This window comes from Erythranthe guttata, chromosome 9, assembly GCF_056151865.1.
Source record: "Erythranthe guttata isolate IM_541 chromosome 9, IM_541, whole genome shotgun sequence".
Lineage (NCBI taxonomy): Eukaryota > Viridiplantae > Streptophyta > Magnoliopsida > Lamiales > Phrymaceae > Erythranthe > Erythranthe guttata.
The window spans coordinates 16,948,245-16,959,487 of NC_142541.1; the positions used below are offsets into that span (position 1 = coordinate 16,948,245).

Consider the following 11,243-nt stretch of genomic DNA (forward strand, 5'->3'; position numbering starts at 1 on the left):
AGTGTCATCGAGTGTCTGACATGACATGTGTCGGAAACATCTATCTCCATGACCTCAGCTTATTTGACTCAGTCTACACTAAAGTCTTGAAGAAGAATTATTCAGCCCCCCCCCCCCCCCACCCCACACACGCACGCACGCATACATACATATATATATATATATATAGAGAGAGAGAGAGAGAGAGAGAGAGAGAGAGAGAGGGGCCTCAAGTAATTTGAGAATTTGTTACATTACTTAAATACAAAGTAAACCTGCTTACTAAGAAGCCAATATACTAACAAACGAGCAAGGATGATGTATGTGCATAATTGGTCAAAACACTGAAGCAGAAAATAGGGCAAATCAAATAATTATGTTACTTTCACCGCTAACGACGAATAACACGACATAATTTTAACTGCAGTCCCTCAGTAAAAAAAAGAAATTGCATGTCAAAGCCACTTCCATTGTCACGTGAATAGCTGAAGCGAGTCTAGTTTACATCAAGTCGTTTCCATTAGTAACAATGTACCATAAAGCTACACGAATGAATGATCATGATGAATCATTGCCATTTCCAGTAGCGCTCAGAACCATTTCTTCCGCCTCAAAACTCCCATTCTGCTATAACACGGGTAAAACATAACGCAAAACGAATATATCAGTATGAATTTGTTTTTATAATTGTAAACACCATCATTAAGAGGATCAACATAATCGAAAGCATACCTCCACACTTATGTTACGCAGAGGGTTGGTTCCTACTGGGGTTGTTGCCTTTGAGAGATCCCTCAAAGTTCCCTAAAATGTTAAACAAGTAACTGTGAGCTTGAAAGGTCAGTTAGAACTAAGTCCGCATTATCTAATTTTAATTGATTACTATATTACATTGTTTTCTTTGGAATGATAAGACTCCCTTTTCACCTTCTACAAGTCTATTTCGTTACATCTATTTACAGGTTGCACAAGTACAAGCTCAAGTTAGGTAATTTCACGTCTCTAAGAATCAAGAACTGTACTAAGGACTACATCATAATTAACCGGACTTCATTATGAAACAACCATTTGTCGAACCACTAGTAACATAGAATACCAACGGATTCTAACAGTCTAATGTACCATGTCTACATCGATGATAAATACAATTATTGGAAAATATCTAAGATTGGAAAACGAGGGAAATTGCCTTTAGTGATAGCACTGGCATATGAGAATCAGATTATCAGAAGCAAGTAAATAACAAAAACGAAGTAGCAAACGTCTTCAGATATATCAGAAATAGTAACCATATGTTATATTTGTGATATGGTAGATATAAAAACAATGTCAATTCTCAATCCTCAAAAATACCTTATTTGCCCACATAAGTCCACACGCATTACAAAGGGTCCTCGGTCCTTCGGGCCCACGGCGCATCATTGGGGTACACTTCTCACTTGTACCACAGTGCCGACAGCTGGTGCATTGTTTAAAACAAGAATTAGCACAACATTTGCATGTTCTATATGCACATTCAAATCATAAGATCCAACTATTAGCAAGAGAAGCATAAACCATAGCTCTATATGCAACAAATGTGAACTCACCAAATATCTTGAACTTGTGACCCACTGCCATCAGCTCCCCAGTTCTGACCTGAGTCCCAACTCGACCCACCTGATGTACAATCATCATGAGTTGGCTTTGAGGATGTAAATTGACCTTTTTTCCTCTGCATCCTATAAAAGTTACAAATATAAATATGCCAATCAAAACAGCCCGTACTCGCAACTGTAAAGTCGATATGGTATACAAAAAAAAAAAACGAACCTTAGAGCAACTTCCTTACGGACAGTATAGCGTATTTTTTTGTCAAAATTCCGTTCTTTCCGCTTCTCACGAAATCTAAGTAGTGAAGCCATTCTCTGAGGAACGTTTAACTTTTGAGGGGTACTAGGTAAGCCCTATTAACAAAATTCCAGTAAACAAGTGCGCCATTGAACCCACAAAAAAAGTTTAGTCAAATATTAATCTCATTAAGATAAATCGTACTTTGTTACTAGAGGTAGATACTGGAGCAGCAGGATGGTTAGTAGGTGCTTCCTTGCCACCCAAGAGTAGAAGCACAGCTTGAACCTAAATAGTATCCAAACAATTTTAATTAATAGTTCGTGTGGAGGGGGGAAAGCAATAATAAGCTTCAGACAAAAATAGACTAGCAATAACAAATAATTCAAATTAAGACCAAAGTAGGAACAACAATAATCAATCGAAAGTTACTTGCATAGAGATTTGAGGTCATGAAATACCTAGACGTGAGCAGGTTTATTATTCGTACAGGAGAAATATATCAGAAATGATGCTACTAAAAGCATTATTTGATCATCACAACATTTTTAAATACTTAAAAACACTAAAAATGCAAAGGTTGTATTGATAACATCTTTTTTTCCAATCTCTAACCCCTAAACTTCTGTAAACAATGATCTCCTCCGCAATCACAATAATATAAGTTTTATCTTATCCACTCCGTCGCCAATCAATTCACTTCGCAATGCTCTCAGCTACACATGCATGACTAAGAAAAAGAAAGGTATATCGGTTTAGTTTTAAGTTTTAACACTTACATCACTGGCAATGAAATCACATGAACTCAATAAAAAGTTGCTTGCTAATTCCTATATTTTCGAGCGATACGTACATATTTCCTCACAAATTCAAACAAATAGATCATATTGGTAAAATTAGACAGTGGTAATATGAAGTTCAATTCCCATATATATGTATATAAATGAAAGAACCTTTTCGGCAGAGACAGAGTCGAAGACGTAAACTTGACCCTGGAAGGAGAGAGTGAGCTGGTTACTATTCTCAATGTCCCCAATTTGCGATATGAGTGCTCCATGGTTATCCAATTGATTCCCCATATCAGCTGTAACATCTTCATCCATGGACTCATTTATTCCGCCATTGGTGTTATTATTGTCCTCGTGTTCGTCTCCATCGATTGAATTCCCATTACTCATATGATGATGGATTCCAAGATTATGTTGATCTTGCAAGTAATGCATCATCCCAGCATCGCTACCATGCATTCTGTCCATCTCAAAGCTACAAAAATAAACATGTAAACGGAGCTCCACTTCAAATGCAGATTACACCAACAAGCATGTGCTTTATTTCGTATATTTCAAATTTAAAATTTTGATTAGTTCAATAAACAGTTCAAGGTTAAATTCCAAAAAAAAACCCTGGAAATTGATCATGTAAACATGAATAGATAAATAAAGGTAATAACGAAAATTAGTGAGTTCTTGTTCGAGTTGTAGGGTTAATTAGCAACTAATTACGCACGGAATTAGGGGGGAAATGTCACCATTAAGAGAGGGAGAATAAACTGTAAGGCTCGTTGGATAACACGCGAATCGCAAAGGGGACGGTGGAGGACGACGGAGATCAGGAATGAAAATGAACGGTGGAGATTGGATGGAGAATTGGGGGTGATGATGAAGATCGGTTTATGTAATTCTAGGGTTTGTTAGGGATTTCAGATTTGTCGCCTGGAATTTATTTATTTACTTTAATTTATTATTTAAATTAATATAAAATATTGTTGATGGGCCTAATGCTAATATAAAAATTACATCCTTTAAATCTAGTTTCTTCATATATCAACCATATTTTGCTAAAATAACGTCATTATGGCCTTGTCAAAATCATCACAACGGAGTTTCCCTATAGCCACCATGTATATTATTGAGACATTTGATTGACAATTTTACAAAGTAATTACAACTTAGTCTACGGAATTATTAATCCATTTGCTAGTGTGACGTTTAATTTACTTACGCGGTACTTACTTTGGATATTATCCAAGCATTACTCGATGCACAATAAACAATATTGGTTTAGGTTTTTGACAAATGTTTATATATTTATACATATCAAGAGCATAGACAACATTTTAATAGCATATTGGAGTCGATGTCACTTTCCAACGCATCATTCGAAGCCTCGAAACCAAAGTGTTGACGGATATGATTTTTCATGGGAAACGATGATGGACGAGAAATTATAATTTGGTTGAATTTAATTGGAAATAACATGTAATTGTAATTGTCATTATGATAACATTTCAAAGTAGATATAAAAATAAAAACCTTTTTCTAAATGTATTTATTAAAATGACTATTTTGCTTAAACCGGAAATCCTTTTAATTTCAGCACGCCCAAGACAATGGCAATGCGGCTATTGTCGAAACTCCGCCGCCATCGGCCATCGCCGCCGCCGCCGCGACCACTCATCCATCTATACTCCCACTTCTCTTCCTCTCCATCTTCTTCAAATTCCTTATTCGACAGCACAATCCACCACCACAGCCACAACAATGGGCTGCGTAATTACAATCCTCGATTCTCATCAAAGCTGCACTCGCTCCCACCTCGCGGTGGCTTCTCAAATTCTCGACGATTCTCCACTGATCCAAGTTTTCCTGACCCGGACGAGCGATTTCTTCCAGTCAAAACTCTCATATCGTTGCTCGATTCTTACCACGATGTTACTGCCTTCCCTTGGTAGGCAGCGCAATTACTTTTACTTGCTGAACAATTTTGTATTTAATCGATTGAGCTGTTGTGTTTCTGATATCCTAGTTACTTCGAAACTAACTCAATCAAATTAATTTCTGTAGGTGGGTAATAATTGCTTCATCCACAGTGGCGATGCGGCTTACCATATTTCCTCTAATCGTTGTGCAACTTAAAAAAATGAAGACGATTGGGGAGCTATTGCCTAAATGTCAGTGTTCATTTATTTAAGCGTTTTCTGATGAAATAACTTATTGGTTTCGGATTTTGAAACAAAAAGGAATAGATCTACAATGAGAAAGAAATAGGCTTACAGTTTATTATTTACATATGAAATGGAATTTGAGGCTGAAATTCACAAGAAAGTTTCTGCTCGATTTATGTTAGCTCCCTTTTTAAATGAAAACGATTGAAGAAAGATGATGTTATGAGTGATTTTAACTCTATATTTCCATTGTACCAAGTTGGGTTGATATTTTGTTTCCTCACCCTAAAAACTTAGAGGATCAATAGTGGGGGCATATTCCCCAAGGTTTGGGGACATACGCGCCTCCTGAGATATTAACTATAACAGGAAATTGTTTCATAGATATCAAAACTATGATAATTATGATTTTCATATTGATTAATCGACTCGGATTTTTTTTCAAGTTGTAGTTGATAAAAAAAGTATCTGAACGTAAGTATTGTGTAGTTGAAGAAAAGAATTATAATACACGACGTATAGGCAGGTGATCTGCAGAGAAGAACTTATACTGAGGAATTGAGGGAATTAGTTATGGTACAATGAAATTGGCTGATTGATTTGAATTCTTCTGGTATAGCCTCTTAACTGAGCGAGATTTATACCTAAAATATAGATTTTAGACCATGACTGATGGACTTCCAACTATTATTGCCATAAACCATTATTGAGTTAGCAATGTGGAATTAGTGTAAATAGGAGGAATAGTTGTGTAAATACTTGGGTGAAAATGGGGAGGTTTGGGTTAGTTTCTTATATGTGCATATTTTCTTAAGAAAGCAAGAGTCATAGTTTATAGCATTGTGTTTTTTTCTTTTATTTTCTTTTTTTCTAGTTTTCCTATCTATTACTACTCCGATGTATGTGATATAGAGTCTAATATGGATGTAAGTTATTTTCTGCAATTTAACATATATTCCTTTTGTCTTGTCCATTCCTAATAGTACCTCCACCATTTCCACCACCTCTGTCAGGAAGAAGTTATAGGGACCAGTTTTCCCTTTTCTTGAAGAAAAAGAAGGCTGCCGATTGCCCTTCAGTCTTTTGGTTCTTTTCGTCATTTGCTGTCCAGGTCATATTCCTCTTTATAATGCTAAGGTGTTCTGTTAACTATAGGCAAAGGATTTTTCTCCGTGGCTTCTATTTCTAGCTAATTTTTAAATTAAATTCATATTCTTACTTCTCGGTCTTATAATCAATCTTCAGGTCCCTTGCTTTTTCTTGTGGCTCATGAGTGTTCGTAGAATGTCACTGGATCATCACCCGGGTTTTGATATTGTAAGAAACTTTTATACCAGATAAATATACTTGTTGAATAAAGTTATAGCATTATTATGCTGTTTTGATTCTTAAAATTTCTATATCGAATTTTAATTGTTCCCTCAAGATTCATTCGTTCTTTCTTTTTATTTCTCTTACTATGCTGGTGAATGACATGGTGAACTTTATCTTAAAATATTACAGGGAGGAACTTTATGGTTCCAGAACTTGACTGAGTATCCACATGGTGTGCTGGGGCCTATTCTCCCATTGCTTATTGCAGGCTTGCATTTTACCAATGTGCAGGTTAAGGAATATCTTACACCCTCACTTAGATATGTTGATTGCTGATTGTAGTTGTAAATAGTGTGCTTATCCTTCGTAAAAGTGGTAAATGAGACAATTTTCAAAAGCATTGTTCACTAATGGTTTGATGATGTGTCTTCCACGAAACAGCACTTCATTGATGGCTTTTGTTTATAATTCTGGTTATAATTTTCAATGTGATTATGCTAACACTTATTTTTTAAATTTCAGATCTCTTTTAAAAAATCATCACTTCAACATGTACCAGGCTCCTTAGGATTATTAGTAAAGGTGAGTATGTAGAATTTGTTCAAGTGCTTCTCTGTTCTATTCCCTTTGAACACATCTTATTGAGTGAGCCGTCGGGGCCTTCATGACATTCATCTTACAGATTATAATTTTCAATGTGATTATGAAAGATTTTAACCTTACCTTTAACTCTAAATTTAATTAAACAAATCTGACAGATTTCTGTTAATGCTTTTCATTTGGGAGATATTTGAAAATGGTGCTGACAATGGTACTTTTCTTGGCTTCTTAGATATACAGGATTTATTTGCGAGTGCTGACACTTCCTATTATGATTGCTGCATTGAATATTCCCCAGGTAAATTGGATGTATTCTGAATGTAGTATTCTAAATTCTGTAGTGCTGTATGTTCATCACTTGCACCCAGGGCATGCATGCGAATTCTTGTTAAAAATTTATTATTTATATTTTGTATTTAGTTTTTTGTGTAGTGGTTGCTTCTATATTTGAAACTTATTTATACATGGGATGTTTGATTTCGTTCAGAAAGCGTTGTACTGTGAATTGGATTTCACTACTTATATTCTTGTCCTATTACACTACATCGTACTTGACTGGTTTACTTTTTTCCTTATTTATTTCTTTGAATTCACTCTTTCTTTTCATATCTTGCAGGGGAGCTTAGTGTATTGGTTTACAAATAGTACATTGAGTCTGATACAGGTTAGTAGTGCAGTGAGAAGAATTTGATGCTTGTATACATTAATAAAATTTTGCGCATCTTATTACCTTCACTTGACTTACGAATATACTTACCCAACTAGATGGCTCAATTAACAGAGATCACTTACCCATCGGTTACATTCATAATTGGATCTGAAGTCCATTATCACAGCTAAAAAATAGAGAAAGGAAAGAAAAGCAAATATGGAGAATAAGCAAGAACAGTAGTTCAGTCAAATTATTATCTTTCTTACTTTTAGCTGTGATAACTGAATTTGGATCCAATTATGTTAGAGTAAATTGTGTGTTTGTTACGAAGCATATAATTCTAATTGATTCTTTCTCCCTCTCTCACTTTTGCAGCTGTTATTGCTTAGTAATCCAGACGTTCTTGAGTATTTTGGGCTTCCTAAGAAAAATGGTGTAGCAGTCGCCCCAACTTTGAAAGAAACAGGCAGCAAAGGCCTAGCGGATTTCACTATACTGACAAAGAAGGGAGAAATCTCCGCTCAAAGCCTATCACCTGAAGAATTGGTTTCTGTGAGTGAAGCTGTAATATCACACTCCTTTAAAATGTATAATTCATTAATTTTTCACTGATTTATCTCAGCACATTTCTACAGTTTGCAATCAAAATCTTAACTGATGGCCGCAAGGATCATGCAATTAGATTACTAAGGTAACCAAAAACCTTAGTTCTTCAGATGATTGGCTTCTCTTCTATGTTTATGTTCCATATTATGATATATGAACTGCAGACTTGCTCTTGAAAAGGATCCTGAACATGTAAGAGCTTTGCTTATTATGGGGCAGACACTGCTACAAAACAAACAATTCGTCGAGGCAGTCGACTCCCTAGAAAGTGCAATTTCAAAGGTCTGAATTAATTTTACATTTAAACTACTTGGCCCCAGGTTAACAGTTTTCTTGTTTTAAACTACCTTAAAATAACACAAATACTTTTGATTAGTGTACTTTCTAGTTTAGCCTTCATGTTTTACTTTTCTATAAACCTTCCCTGACTGGTGGCCTTTTCTCTAACATCCATTCAGCTCCTTGTGGCTGGCTATCCTACTGAAGTTGAGGAAATTGATCTTTTGATTCTTTCATCGCAATGGGCGGGTATTGCCAATGTTCAGCAGGTACCATCTGACCCCCCTTCGTAATTGTTGACTTTAATCCTCACTCCATATTATGTACTAACTATAGAGCACCAAAATAAATAAGGGTATCGACTAGGTAGAACAAATGGCAATATGCTGTGAGCCAGAATCATATACAGAGCCTCAATATTCAAAGAGGAAGGCCCACTAGGCACGGAATAACTTGAATTCGCTTTTAAGTTGTTGTTTTATCCTCTGCAGGGGAAGATGGAGGAGGGTCTCGTGCACCTGGAAAGAATAGCTCAACTAGAAGAGCCTCAAGATTCAAAGAGCAAGGCTCACTACTATGATGGTATACTTATTCTTTCAAGGTATGTAATTGATCTCACCCTTATTGGATATATTTGGCAAATCGAACATATGCGTGTCATCACTCTCGAGTTCTCATTTACCTGTGGAAAAAAAGTTACTAGTGTTATCTTGTCAGTAATGACCGAGCAAATTTGGCCCTTGTAGTGCTTTGCTGAATGTGGGGCGCAAAGACGAGTCAATGGAGTACTTGCAGAAGGCCGTTGCATATAATCCTGCCTACAGTGTTTATATTGAAAGCTTGGAAAATGATTCAAAGGATTTTGCCGGTGATCTAGCTAACAGCAGGAGAGATTTCTGAGTGAGTGTCATTCTTTCTTCTGCATTTAGTTACGCAGAAACATATTTGGTCCAATTCTTTTAGTTACGCAGAAACATTCTTTCTCAGCTAATGGTAATAATAACCCCTCTGTGAAGAGGGGTTTATTAGATGCTACCCCCGTGAAATACACCGGGTGAGAACTCACCATACAAAATTAAACATCACAACACACTATGCACACACCTACGTGCAAAACCAGCCGGTGTATTTCACAGTAGCGTCTACATTCTACAAGGCCAGAATCAGGCTTGCAGTATAACTAGGACCAGCCCAACGACAAGGCCTATAAGGCAGGCCTTGGGCCTCCAAAAGCCCACATTCTTACGATAAAGTTAATGATGGGGCTTCGGAGAAACGAGCAATTATAAATTCAACTATACGAGTTTATTTGATATTTATCTAAATAAATTATGAAAATATTTATTTTATAAGTATATTTACTATAAAAATAATAATAAATGAAGTCGTATTTTTTTTATCTTTCTCTTGGAACATCTCGTACCCTATTTGAGTATGTAGTAAGTACGTTGAGATGTGAGAATATATATATGATGATAATTGGTGTGCAAATGTAGAAGTAATGGTGGAATAAGAAGCATGAAATGTGAATGGGCATAAATTGTGGAATTTGAATAATGTGAATGTGTGTTAGCTGCAAACGAACGCTTCCACGAGTATGGAGTTTCCATGTTTAGCTCGACCGGAGTCTGGATAAGCATGCTCATCTTCACTCGCGCTCTTTGTCCATACTTGTAAGTTAAAACTAAACCTTTTTCTTTAGATTTCTTATGGTTTTTGTTTAATCTAAGATAAAAAAACAGATTATTTATAATGAAGTTTTCTAATAAATTGCAGAACATATGATATAACTCTTACAGCGCATTGTAGTATGTTCTGCATATGCAATAATTACTGAATTGGAAACAAAAATGAAAGATGTAGAGAATGCTTAATTATCTAGGCAAACAAACAAATTTATAATTCATGTGTACATATTGAGCAGTTTAAAATATTCAGAGCAGCATGATGATTAAAACAAAACAAGAAACAACCCACCGACCCTTTTTCCAAGATAGCTAATAATAATAATAACGTGGTTAAAGTAAGGTAGATATGTCACAAGTTTTAACTTTTAATTAATTATCTGCACAATTTAATTAATTATTTTAATTTTCATCATCATTCACAATCAATATCCCGAATAAAGCAATGCCCCATCCTTCACTCCCCCCATCATAATATCAACATATCATCACCACCACTTTATCCCATCCCATGCATATAAATTTTGTACCATAATTCATTCATAAATTATTTTATATTTAATTAATTATTGGACCGAAAACAAAATAAAATATCACCACATACATGAATAGTATTATTATTAATAGTTTAAGGTAACGAATTTATTTGATCCCTCACAGTACGTAGTAAATACAATACACACACACACACACACACCAATCCTGTGTCCAACAACCGAATGACGTTGCGTGGTCTCCCTTAATCGGCCAGTATTCATCATCACCTCTTAATTTACGACACGTGTCCATTGCTATTTGCATCAGGTGTAGTAATTTGTGTGGTTGTTGGTGATGGACCGTCTGTGATTTTGACACGTAGTGGTTTTTCACTGTAGGGGGTGGGGTTGCAGAGTAAAGATTGTTTCGAATTTCACGCAATTAATCTCCACCGGTGGTGATTTACGATTCAGCCGATTCCACCCATCATTTTCATTTGATCATATTTATTTCTTCTTCAATTTTGGTTTTTGAATTATTGTACTATGCAGTTAACTTTAGTCCATACAAATCACAATTCATTGCAACACTTGTTGAGTCTCAAATACAATTCTAAATTTCTTTTTATTGATTTTTTACAACTACTTCAAAATAATTTATTAACCTCACAGTAATTAGAATGATGACAAAGTTGGAACATGGGGAAACATGGTATAAAATATATGAAGGTCAATTTGTGCCACGTGTACTCCACTCCAATTCATGGTATACATACATATATTTCGTTTTACACCTGCCCCTTTGGATATTAATTTTCGAATTTAGACCCCCAAAAAAAATATATATGTTGCAAAATAATAATGTGCAAACAAGTAAA

The 11,243-nt window shown here is 35.5% G+C and overlaps 2 protein-coding genes across 9 annotated transcripts; one reads left to right on the forward strand and one right to left on the reverse strand.

Moving 5' to 3' along the window:
- Positions 1-216: 216 nt before the first annotated feature.
- ZML2 (ZIM-LIKE 2) lies at positions 217-3,543 on the reverse strand. 4 transcript variants are annotated; one of them, XM_088823217.1, is made up of 8 exons: positions 3,338-3,543; positions 2,763-3,072; positions 2,014-2,097; positions 1,792-1,925; positions 1,569-1,700; positions 1,333-1,438; positions 712-783; positions 217-603 (listed from the first exon to the last, which is right to left on the reverse strand). In XM_088823217.1, the coding sequence occupies exons 2-8, from the start codon at positions 3,063-3,065 to the stop codon at positions 538-540; spliced, it is 897 nt and encodes a 298-aa protein (XP_088679343.1). In that variant the 5' UTR covers positions 3,066-3,072; positions 3,338-3,543; the 3' UTR covers positions 217-537. The 4 variants fall into 4 exon arrangements, with proteins under 4 accessions (XP_088679343.1, XP_088679342.1, XP_012856726.2 ...); XM_088823216.1 differs by having other exon boundaries at positions 217-606; XM_013001272.2 differs by having other exon boundaries at positions 217-606; positions 3,316-3,475.
- A 600-nt stretch (positions 3,544-4,143) lies between these two features.
- On the forward strand, positions 4,144-11,018 carry LOC105976006 (ALBINO3-like protein 2, chloroplastic). 5 transcript variants are annotated; one of them, XR_001174409.2, is made up of 16 exons: positions 4,144-4,536; positions 4,653-4,759; positions 5,737-5,864; positions 5,999-6,070; positions 6,257-6,358; positions 6,590-6,649; positions 6,900-6,965; positions 7,284-7,331; positions 7,695-7,871; positions 7,955-8,010; positions 8,090-8,207; positions 8,384-8,473; positions 8,696-8,805; positions 8,951-9,104; positions 9,778-9,877; positions 10,765-11,018. XR_001174409.2 is itself a non-coding variant. In XM_013001278.2 (15 exons), exons 1-14 carry the CDS (start codon positions 4,199-4,201, stop codon positions 9,102-9,104), a joined length of 1,626 nt encoding a protein of 541 aa, XP_012856732.2. In that variant the 5' UTR covers positions 4,144-4,198; the 3' UTR covers positions 9,778-9,994. The 5 variants fall into 5 exon arrangements, 4 of the variants coding, with proteins under 4 accessions (XP_012856732.2, XP_088679357.1, XP_012856731.2 ...); XM_013001278.2 differs by lacking the exon at positions 10,765-11,018 and having other exon boundaries at positions 9,778-9,994; XM_088823231.1 differs by lacking the exon at positions 10,765-11,018 and having other exon boundaries at positions 9,701-9,826.
- The last annotated feature ends 225 nt before the right edge of the window (positions 11,019-11,243 follow it).